This window comes from Herpailurus yagouaroundi, unplaced genomic scaffold (assembly GCF_014898765.1).
Source record: "Herpailurus yagouaroundi ecotype Mexico unplaced genomic scaffold, PumYag 28, whole genome shotgun sequence".
NCBI lineage: Eukaryota > Metazoa > Chordata > Mammalia > Carnivora > Felidae > Herpailurus > Herpailurus yagouaroundi.
Window position 1 is genome coordinate 101,799,102 of NW_024412376.1, and position 12,460 is coordinate 101,811,561.

Here is a 12,460-nt window from a genome sequence, read left to right on the forward strand (position 1 = left end):
CCCCCTTTGATCAATAATTCATTAACAAACTATCGTGAACAGCTTTGGGGCATGGATTGGATTTTATTCCTGTTCTCATTTCTAGCTCTTTGCAGAATGCCTGGCATATAGTAGGGCAATAATAACATAATAATCAATGTTAATAACACTTATTCAGAAATTAACATGTGCTAGACACTCTTCTTAGCAAACTATGTGGTTATATATATATATCTCACATATATAATATGTGGGATATATATATTTAAAATATTTTTATTTATTTTATATATTATGTATGCAGATATATAACCTACATTAAATTAATATATAATTAATTTATAATCAAATGAATATACATATATTCACCTGACCTTTATGATATGAGGTAAACGTAATGGTTGTCCTCAAGAGCAATAAGAAAGCTGGGTTGCACAACTAATAAATGGTGGGTCAGGGATTCAGACCTAGGCATCTTGGATCCAGAGCCAACACTGAACCACTTTATTAGATTGCTTCTGCTGTCTGCACATGATCTGGCCACTAAGCCTTCACCCACTATTGAAATATGGCACCCTACCCAGGTCCCACATCAGGATTGAGGCTGTCGTTCCTACACCGTCTGGGAGTGTCGCCAACTGAGGACTCTAGCTCTAGCTCAGTCCTTTCCTGGCCATTGCTTTAAGGTAGAGAGAGCCACCTTGCCCAAGATTCTACTCTGTCTCCAGATACATCCTGCATCCAATAATGGCAGAGCTCCTTGAGGCTGAGGCTTTTGTTGAAATAAGAAATAGCCCAAGTCTCCTGCTGCCCAAGTGTGTCTTATTCCTCCCCCGTGGATGTTGTTCCCAAGTACACTTACCACTAAACTTACTGCTTACAGGTCTCTGTCTCACAGTCTAGTTTTTGAGACCAACCAGAGGACATAAGAGACATAAGACACGGGCATGAAGGCAGCTCATAAGGAGACATATGCAGAGGTCTCTGGGCTTCTGGAGAAAAGACAGACTGTATTTGGTAGGTGGGATGATGAGCTTGGTCTTGAGGAAGGGATAACACTATTGCAGTGAAACTGAGATGAAGAAGGTTACTCTGTGTGGAGAGGGAGGGAAGTCTGAAGAAAGGGGATAACATGTGCAAAACAACACAAGAAGAAAGATCAAGGAGGATTTGGAGGGAAGTCCCATGTAGCTGTAGGATGTTTGGAATGAGATGAGCACCAGTGTTCTAAATGTTATTGGTGATGTTCTTAAGCAACTTTAAAAAGCTTTCAAAAATAGATTTTTAACGATAACCATGTTTTTATGTGTCTTCACAGATTGTATCGTACTTTCAAGGACAATAAGTATGTGTACATGCTTCTGGAGGCCTGCTTAGGTGGGGAGCTATGGAGTATATTAAGGGACAGGTAATGGAAAAGGATTATAAACAATAACCTGTGTTCTCACATCTGATCTAAGGGATGATCTACTTTATTCATGATCTACATCTGATATACTTTATTCATGATCATTTAAAGAGATAGAAAGTCATTACGAAATGGTTTTAAGAAAACATTATGACTTGATAAAATAGTAGTGGGGGTATTTTCTTAGCTAACATTATAATTATGCAATAGACACCCTGTAAGGCAGTCACTGTCATTTCCATATTAGGGATCGAAGAATCCCAGGCTTCAACAGGGTGTGAACTCTCCACAATCACATGGTTAGTGTGAGGCAGGGTGGCTATAAGCCGAAATGTTACTGATTCTGAATCTCTCCCAGGGAAATGAAGAAAGGGGGTGGGGAACATGAAGCCCCCACTAAAAGCAGAGTAAGATTCCTGCGAAGATTCAGTTTTACAGAAGGGGTGATTCCTGCATAATTGAAACCACACATATTTATTGAGTACCACCAATGGGGCAAGGCTCCATTGTGGACATTTTCTAGACAACGTAGACTTTTCTAACCAGAAGGATAAAAACTATAAACTTTTTCTCCAATAAAGTTTAGATTTTATTTGGGGAGATAACATAATGCGAAGTTTTAAAACGTTCCATTATTGCTTTTAAAGTTTATGTATTAATTTTGAGAGAGAGAGCACATACATGCATGCACAGGCAGGAGGGGGGCAGAGAGAGAGGGAGAGAGAATATCCCAAGCAGGCTCTGCACTGCCAGCACAGAGCCTGATGTGGGGCTCGATCTCACAAACCGCAAGATCAGGATCCAAGCCGAGATCAGGAGTCTGAGGCTTAACTGACTGTGCCACCCAGGTGCCCCAAAACATTTTATTATTTAGTGTGTACACTACATATGACAGAAGAATTGGCAATTTGTAATTAAATGCCAAATGAGTGTTGATGATTGTAAGTTCAGAGAGGAAAGATATAAAAATGTGATGACAAAGGAAAGACTGGAACTAAATTCTAAAGGTGAACAAAATTTGGGAAGGCAGAGGGGAAGGAAAACCAATGTAAAATACGACAGGAAGGCAGAAATAGAATTATGTCTCTTTGTGGATAATTCGGAGCAGAACTATCCCAGCAAAAGGGGATGAGAAGGTAGTTTGCATGAGATTGTGGAGGTTAATTCCAGGCCACACATTTGGACAGGTATTACTTGGGCCTGTGGGTCTTAAATCTGGCTTCTTGTTACAATCAAGTGGAGAGCTTTACAAAGTCACAATGCTGGTCCTTACTGCCAGAGGTTATGATTTGCTTCATCTTGGATGGAGTCCAGTAAATGATTTTTAACTGTCTCTCAGGCAAGTCTAATGTGCATTCATAGTGGAGAATGACAGACCTAGGTAATAGGAGACCTTTGAGTATCTGAGAAGAGATAGATGTGTTTGTGTTAGGAACATATTTTTGGATGGATCCCAATGGGGAAAACCTGGAAGGGTGCAAAGACTTGTGCATGATACCTGCAAAAACATTTGTGTCCTCCATCATTGCTTCCACAGGCAAATCTGCTTAGAAAGGGGAGTTGTTACTATCTGTTAGGCACTGTGTCTGATTCTCAAAACAAACCGTGTTAAGTAGTAAACCCATTTGACAGAAAGGGACCTGAAGCTAGGACAGTCACACAACTTGCCTGAGGACATGGTGATGGAACACACAGGAGTCAAAACCAGTTTCTCTTATTCCAAAGCCACACCCTTCTCTTGCTGCGTGCAGCAAATCACTGACACCTTTTAATTACTAAGTGTGTAAACCCACGTATAGTGCTGCCACAGGGCAACTCTAATATCACTGAGCTACACTAAACAGGAAAGAGTTACGACCCTGTTTCTACATGGGTTATTGTTACGTGCTATACCAACAGGAAATGAAAATGATCACTTGAGTCATTTTTAAGTCAAGCAATAAATTACAGAAATCTGCTTTAAGCTGCCCGTTAAAGTAGTTGCATTTTCTCCAGAGTTTGCCAGAAATGTCTAAAAAAGGCTAATTTTTCTCACGTTTCTATTTTGTATGTTCATATATGATTACCAGAAATGGTTGTTTGGTTGTAGACACTTTAATTTTAACTATTTCTCGCTTGCACCAAGTATCCCCCTAAATTTCTTTAGTGTAATTCATTGGTGGTACAAAATGCTATTCAGTGTTGATACCCTACAAAGCATTCATGTTGTATACATTTACCAAAGCAATAATTGACACGTAGAATAGATAATAAATATGTGTGTCTAGAACATTAAGAGGGAAAATGATTTCATTGCAGAGGCAGCTTTGATGAGCCCACCTCCAAGTTCTGCGTGGCTTGTGTGACAGAAGCATTTGATTACCTGCACCGACTGGGTATTATCTACAGAGACCTGAAACCAGAAAACTTAATTCTAGATGCTGAGGGTTATCTTAAATTGGTAAGACAAATTCTGTAACTTACAGTATCATAAGAGCTATTTTCTAAACACAGAGTTGTGTCATAATTGCAAATTTGTTTATATTTTGGTACACTGGCTATTTTTACCATGGGGGATATGCCTGTGGCATTGGCACCATTACCACAGAAGTGTTATGAGTACATTCTTTTTGGCTTAGAAATTTTATATTTCGACCATATTTGTGATTGCTACAAAGGATTCACTTAATAGAATGCCTATAAATTGGATTCTGTTAACATTTTTGTTTAATAAATTGAAGTAGGTTTTAATACATTCCTGCTATATATAGGGACTGGTTCTAAGGAATAAGGAAAGAAAATGATTGTCTTTCTTCTGTTCCAAGATAGCCACTGTCTGTATAGGGAGAAAAGATACACATATGAGAGGCTTTTTTTTTTTTTTTTAATCTTTCTAGGTGATTCTAAAGTACAACCAGGACTGAGAATCACACTAGACTCTAGGCTTCTTAAGAACAGAGACTTTCCTTGATACCCATCTTTATAATCTCTAATGCCTCACATAAATCCCCTGGCAGGTCACACTACAAAAAAAAAAAAAAATGCTACCAATCACATAAACTGCTTTCAGTGTGAAACTATAAGAGAACTGGGCAGTCATAAGTGAGGAGAAACCAGGGCACTTCGGACCTCAGGAGGGAACCCCATCAAGATGGGGAGCCCAGGCTGAGTTTTCCTGAGTTTATTTTGTCAGTTTGTCGGGAACATTAAACCATCTCTGAATGTAACATTTACAAAGATACTAAAAGTTTCTCACGTCAAAACTTTTATATATGGAAATAATAGCTACCATTTTATAAGCAGTTTAGTGTGTTATGTGTAAAGAACTGTGCGAAACATTTTGCAATTAATATATTTCACAATTGATGAGATGGGTTTTATCACCCACATGTTACATAGAATAACATGTAATTTAGCTTATTCCTATTTAACCTCAGGAATTAAATTTATTATGTGTAATTGCTAAGTGATTCCCCTCCATAGTAAAGGAGTAAAATAAGTCCTTTCATGTGAAATCTGGTGTATTTCCAAGAAACATTTTGATCCATTCAAGCTTTATTTTGTCTGTGAAAGACAGCTTTGAGAACTGGTGAGGTACTAACACAGGCCTCAATCACTCCTCTTTCTTCACAATTCCTTCGTTGGCTATGCCTCTTGCAGCTATTTAGGGAAACTCTTTGGAACATTCTAGAACTAAAGCCATCATGAGTTGTGCAGACTATCCATTCAATTCATTCCTTTTTTTTGTAGTTTTTTTTTTTTTTTTTAATCTATCATTTAAAATATGATAGCATATGGGGCACCTGGGTGGCTCAGTCGTTTAAGCGGCCGACTTCGGCTCAGGTCATGATCTCGCGGTCCGTGAGTTCGAGCCCCGCGTCGGGCTCTGGACTGACAGCTCAGAGCCTGGAGCCTGTTTCCGATTCTGTGTCTCCCTCTCTCTCTGACCCTCCCCCGTTCATGCTCTGTCTCTCTCTGTCTCAAAAATAAATAAACGTTAAAAAATTAAAAAATAAATAAATAAAATATGATAGCATATTCATTATTCACAGACATGGAGGTCAGTAAATATTTCTCCTGTTTGCCATTGTTATCCATCTAGCTAACTCATTTGCCAACTAGTTACATGAAGAATGACAGCTAAAGCTAAAGCCTTTAGAGATTAAGACATAAATTTTCAATATTTCCATTTCTGGCTATATATCAAATTCGATGTACTGAAATCCTCTCACTACCAAGTGTCTAAAAATGTGGATAAAACATGAAAAACAGTATTACGTGCATGGCTGACTTTATCCGACAGCACTAGGATTCCCCTGAGGTGGGAACCAGGCTTGAGCAGTAGTATAGCAGAGAACTCAAACAAGGAAGCTGCTGTCTTGTGGGCACCCAGCAGTCTAGATGACCTAGAGGTTGGATTTTAGTAGCTGCACCTTCTGAGAACAGGAAACCAGGTTTTGGACCTCGGAAGTGTGAGAAGTTGAATCACAGAACATTTATAAGAGCCAGAGATCACACAGATTACACCCTTAGAAAATTAGAAAACAAGGAAAAAAGGATTTAATTTATAAAGGCAGAGTGCATGCAAGAAAACATGCTTTTCTCATTATTGAGCATTTGGTAGAAGAACAGAAGAGTCCCCTTTAAGAATTCTTGGCTATAGGCTCGTCTTCATGGAGGTTGGGTGCTCAGTCTTCAAAGATAGAAAAACCTATGCAAGAATTTGAAAATGGATTCATGTTGGTAGCATGGTCAGCTTTTCAAGAATCAGTGGACATTCTCTTTGGATGAACGTACTCTTAACTCAGAATACAAAGAACTCCCAGAGATAAAATCCTAGAGAATATGAGCTCACATTTAAAAAAAAGAGAAAACAAAAAGTATACATGATGGAAGAAAGTACCATGAGCATTCCTTGGCAGGCATATAAGTGCCTCATATATTGGAGTAATCAGACGCAGAATGTAAAATTGATACATCAAATGCCTTTTAAAACATAAGACCGAGAATTGCAAGTGAGTAAGGAACAGAGAAAAAGTCTAACAGGTTTAGAAAAAAAAAACTAATCGATAAAAATTCTATTAAGGACTTAAGAATATATAATTAAAATTATATATCCAAGGAAGTTTCATTAATCGTGGAGTTGCATGCATTGGACTAATCTTCTTGTTGAGATTAATTATAATATACATGTAAAAATGTGTGAATGACAGCAACAAAAAGTAAATATTCAGAGCTTAAAAAAAGGGAACCATGCTGGGTGAAAAAAATCCACATTGCTACAGCTGTTTACAGCTACTCATTTCAGGACACACTTCACTGTATAATGCATGAGGTATAAATCTTTAGTTAACATCATACCTAACAGCGAAATAGTGAACAGTTTTACATTAGACTGTGAACAAGATAGGAATATGTCTCCTACCATTTTTTTTTCAACATTATAACAGAGGTCTTAGCAAATGTCATAAACCAAGAAAAAGGAATGAAAGGCCAACGATGAGAAAGGAAGAAGTTACCTGTCTTTATTTTCAAACAACATGATTGTTTATGTAGAAAAGCCTAAAGAATCTACCAAAAAGGACTAGAAATATTAAGCGTGATTACCAGTTCAAAGTCAATATATAAATAAAATAAGTCAAGTCAATTAAACCAATTATATAAATAAAAACTGTATTTAATATACTAACTTCAAAAATTTATAAATGAAATAAAATACCATTTACAATAACATCAAAAGTTATAAAATAAATTTGAATACACTTAACGTGTAAAACTGTGTAAGACCTCCACACTGAAAACCACAAACTATTGCTGAGAAAAAAAATATAACTAAATGGTAAGGTATAAATGTTCATAGATTGGATAACTCTATTTGGCAAGATGTCCATTCTTTCCAAATTACAAATCCAAGGCCATTGTGATATAAATTGGAGCAGGTGCCTTTTAAGAAACTAAGGCATTTACTTGAAAATTTACATAGAAACACAGAGTTTAGAAAAATTAATAATCACTTTGAAAAAAGAACAAAATTGAAGAATTTATATCTGATACTATGAAGCTACAGTAATCAAGAGAGTGTCATAATACAGGATAGACAAATAGCTTAATCTAACAGAATAGAGTCCAGAAATAGACATATAAAGTCAGCTGATTTTTAGCAAAAAGAGAAAAGCCAAGATTCCCAACAGACAATGCTGAAACAACTGGATATGCATATGTGGAAAAAAAAATGAACCTGACTCCCACTTCACACAATATAGAAAAATAAATTCAAAATGGATCATCAAAATAGACCTATAAAGGTCTATCAAAATAGACCTATAAAGCATCCAAAAGTAAACACACAATAATATCTTCACAACATGAGGTAGGCAGAGATTTCTTAGAATATAAATAATAGTAATCTTAAAAATTCTATGCTGCTATAATAAAAATTCATAGACTGGATGACTTAAATAACAGGCATTTATTTCTCATAGTTAAAGGCTGGGAAGTAACAAGATCAAAGTGCTGGCAGATCTGGTATCTGACTGGTCAGAAACCACTTCTAGACTGAAAGGTGACTTCTCATTCCTTCAATGAGAGAGAGACAGAGAGAGAGAGAGAGAGAAAGAGAGAGAGTGAGAGGTAGACACACACAAACAGGGCATGGGGTTGGGAGGCTCTTTTCTTATAAGGGTCCTAATTGCATCATGAAGGCTTTACCCTCATGACTTGATTACCTCCTAAAGGCCCTACCTCTAAATACCATCATATTGGGGATTAGGGTTTCAACATACAAATTCTGGGGAGACACAAACATGCAGTCCATAATAATTGGACTTTATCAAAATTAAAAACTTCTGATAATTAAAAGACACTAAAAAATGAGTAGGCATGCCATAGACTGAGAGAAAGTATTTGCAATACATATTTAAATGACAAAGGACTTGATTGTATTGGAAAATATATAAATAACTCCTACACCTCAATAATAAAAACACAACCCAATTTTTTAACAATATTTATTTATTTATTTTTGAGAGAGAGAGAGAGAGAGGAAGAGAGAGGGAGAGAGAGTTTTCCAAGAAGGCTCTGCATCATCAGCACAGAGCCTGAGGTGGGGCACAAACTCACAAACTAAGATCCATGACCTGAGCTGAAATCAAGAGTTGGATGTGTAACCAACTGAGCCACCCAGGCACCCTGAGACAACCTAAATAAAAAAAAAAAAAAAAAAAAAAAAAAAGGTCAAAGATCTTGAAAAATTACTCCACAAAGGAAGACACTGGAATGATTAATGAGCCATATCAGTTGTCATCAAGGAAATGCAAATTCAAACCACAAAGAAGAACCATTTCATATCCACTAAAATGACTATAATTTAAAAGACTGACAATACCAAGTGTTGGTGAGGACTTTCTCCTAAATCTCTAGTGGAGAAAGACTGAAGAATAATTTGTCAGTTTTATAGAGTCAAGCATACACTTTATCTATGACAAAAAAATTTAACTTATGGGTAGAAACTTCACTCGTTGGTATTTATCTAGAAAAACTGAAATCATGTCTTCAAAAATCTTGGGCAAGAATATTCATAACAGCTTTATTTCTAAAAGCCCCCAAGTCAGAAACAGCCAAAATGTCCATAACCAATTAAATGTATAAAGGTAAAGGGATAGATCATTAAGCAAAGGAATGCTCTTCAGTGGCATAAAAGAATGAATTACTATAAGCAACAATGTAAGATGTAACAATGTAACAATGAATTTTAAAAACCATGTTGACCAGAGGAAGTCAGATACAAAAGAGTATCTTCTGTATGATTATATTTATTGATATTCTAGAATAGATGGTAGAAATCAATACAATGAGTGCTTCTGGGAGAGGCATTTGACTGGAAAGGGGCATCCTTCTGACCTATTGGGTGTCTGTATCTTGACTATATGGTAGTTGTGGTTACTTATATAAGATACATAAAAATTAAATGAACTATATGCCAAAAATCTATGTATATTATTGTTTGTAAATTATACATTAATTTGAAAAATGTAATGGGTTAAATGTCAGATGATTAACAAAGAGAAAAACAGTTCACTGAAAGATAAATTTAAATAATGTACACAGAATGTTGCATAGAGAGACAAAAAAGATGAAAAATAAGAAAATACAATGAGAAGTTCTTAAAATTTTGAACTGGAGTCCAAGATAAATGTAATATAGAAAGTGAGGGAAAAGCAGTATTTAAAGAAACAACAGCTGAGAACTTTTCAGAAATTATGAAAAACACTAATCATCAGGTAAAGGAACCCCAACAAATCCCATCTGGGACAAATTGTATATGCTGTAGCTCTATCTTTGTGTAAAACATCACTCCAAAATGTAATGGCTGAAACCAACAAGACTTGTTTATGATCTCTCACAGTTTGTGTGGGTCAGAATTTGGGGAGTGGTTCAGCTGGGTGGTTGTGACCTAAGCTCTCTCATGAATTTTCAGTCAAATGTTGGCTGGGGATTCAGTCACCTGGAAGCTTGTGTAGGACTTGACCAGGGCATCCAAATCCAAGGTGACTTACTCATATGGCTGGGAAATTGATGTTGGCTGTCAGTTGGGGGCATTATGGGCCTCAGTAATGGTTGAATGTCTTCAAAGCATGGCAGCTGGCTTGCCTCAGAATGAGTCATCCAAGGAAAAGCTACGATGCCTTTTAAGACCTACTCTCAGAGTCACATCTCAGCACTTCCACTATATTCTGTTGGTCACACTGGGCCAGCCCTGATTTACTGTGAGATTTATTGTGGCAGAGGACAGCAAAAACAAAAAGAGTATTAAAAGGTATCAAAGAGAAAAGACAGTTTACATATAAAGTAGTAAAAATTAGGCTTTCAGTTGACAACGCAATTGCGACAAGAGAATCCATAACACAGAGGGAATTTTTAAAATTCTGACAGAAAATAACTGATAAACTTGAATTGTAAACCCAAGGCTTTCAAAAGGGTGAAATAAGGGCATTTTTAGTCAAAGATGAAGGGTGTTTACCACCTTCATACAAAGGATGTGCTTTAAGGGAGATGAAAAGTGATCCCTGATGAAGGGTCTGAGATGTCACCTTAGAAAGATGGTAAACATGTTAAGTCTTTTAAAATTATGGTGTAAAGTAATCATTCTCATTCTGCTATATACTCTTGAAAATGAGAAAATGCCAAATAACTGAACAACAGCAGCATGAAAACTGAGTGTAGGTATAATTGGAATTAAAGTAGGAGACAATGTCAGTCATTTTAAAAGAAGACAGCAAGAGAAACAGGGAACCCAGGAACCAATCCAAGAGAAAGTACAAAAACTGAGAGTAGAAAGAAATCTAATATGTGTAGCCTGCTTTCCAGATAAAAAAAATAAAGATCATCAAATAGGTTTAAAAATAAAAATCAGTTCCATCAGGTTTATAAGGGACAGACGTGAAGCATGAGGATACAGAAGGCTGGAAGTTAAAAGGATAAAAAAAATGATGTCTGGAAAATAGTCAACAAATGTAAATGCAGATTTCATTGTTAGGAAAGAAGTGATCCTAGAGATAAAATCTTTACCCTTTGATGATATGAAAGATAATATGAAAGTCCCGATCTTTTATTTGCCCACCAAAATGCTTCAAAAATAAGCAGAATTTGAAAGACATAATAAGGAGAATTGAACAACTGTAGGAAATTTTAATATACCTCTCAGAAATTGATGGAACATTCAGACCAAAAGTCATTAAAGCTTTAGAAGAGGTGCACAGCACAATTAATAAACTTGATCTACTGGCCTTATAGAATATTGTTCCCAAGAGTTGAAGAATACGAATTAATGAAATTTGAGCATACACTAGGCCATTAGCAAGTTTCAGCAAATATGAAAAATAGGAATTAGGTTGTCGGCTGGCAGCCCAGCTGAGCTGTCCCACTGAGGGTTCCTGAGGGGACTGCAATAGAGGTGTGTGTGTGGCGGGGGGTGGGGGTGGTGGTGGAGCGGGGAGGGTGTGTGTGCCTGGTGACAGCACAGCAAGAATGCACATCTGGGTAATGGACACTAGGCGGTCTAGCCTTGGACGTCAAATACTCCTTGTAAGGCTGACCTTGACCTCATTCTACAAATTTTGATTAAATGGTGTTTCTCGTCTTCCTACATCATTTCTTGGCAATATCTGTGAGGAATTAGGTATCTAAGGACAGCAAGAAAGGAATGGCCTTTTATTTTTTCCAGCAAAGCACAACCAATTAAAGCCTGGAAAATAAGGATCTACGTAAGAGAAAGGTCTGGGTTTTGGAAGTGTCTCTGTAGAGGATGTAGGGATGTGCCTTTCTGTGATAATTACAGAGGATGAATTTGTAGGATGAGAGGCATGAAGACTTCATTCTACTCTTCTTCCCCAAGAGGAAGAGATTGGCTTCTGCCTGAGATTGCCAGCCAGATTTGTTCCCAAATGAATCCTACCTGGGCCAAGCTGTCTCTCAGTAAATACACTGAAAGGAGATTAAGGATTAGCAGATATTACTAAAAGAACATGAAGAATCTCACATCACCATCTCTGACCCGTCCATCCAGTAATTTCCTGTATCTTTCTCTACTTTCAAGGCCAAAGAAAGCTGATGAAGGCAGTAATGGTTAAGGGTCTTACTTCTGGTTATCGGGAATGAATCAAGGACAATGTTAAGATGCAGGACAGTACTTAAAGAAAAGCCCACCCATTCTCAGTCCAAGCAGAATTAGTGTAGTAGTTAGCCTTCTTGGGTTTGCTCAGGAGAAAACTTGGTAGTCATCCAGAAAATCAATAAACATTCTCTATGGTCGTGCTATTAACTCATCACTCATCAGTAAATGTTGTATATGGTCGTGCTATTAACTTATGTGAGTAATGCTTCTCATGTGGTAATAGAGCAACTCAATCTTATAGTGAGTATTATATAGGAAAATACAATGTACAGCATATTACATATTGATACTGTTGCCTGCTTCTTTATGACCTGTCTTCCCCTCTATGCTAGTAGCCCCATGACGATAGAAACTTGTGCTCTGGTGCTTACTGCCAGACTTAGCACATTGCTAAGCATATAGGAATGAATGAAAGATTCCAA

The 12,460-nt window shown here is 37.0% G+C and overlaps 1 protein-coding gene across 4 annotated transcripts in view; it reads left to right on the forward strand.

The window, feature by feature from the left end:
• PRKG2 (protein kinase cGMP-dependent 2) overlaps positions 1-12,460 on the forward strand; it is a 105,099-nt gene that overhangs the window by 65,822 nt on the left and 26,817 nt on the right. For all 4 annotated transcript variants that reach the window (XM_040480139.1, XM_040480145.1, XM_040480155.1 and 1 more), the window contains 2 exons: positions 1,298-1,387; positions 3,686-3,827. In XM_040480139.1, the coding sequence (XP_040336073.1) occupies positions 1,298-1,387; positions 3,686-3,827 (232 nt within the window). The remainder of the gene's footprint in view (positions 1-1,297; positions 1,388-3,685; positions 3,828-12,460) is intronic.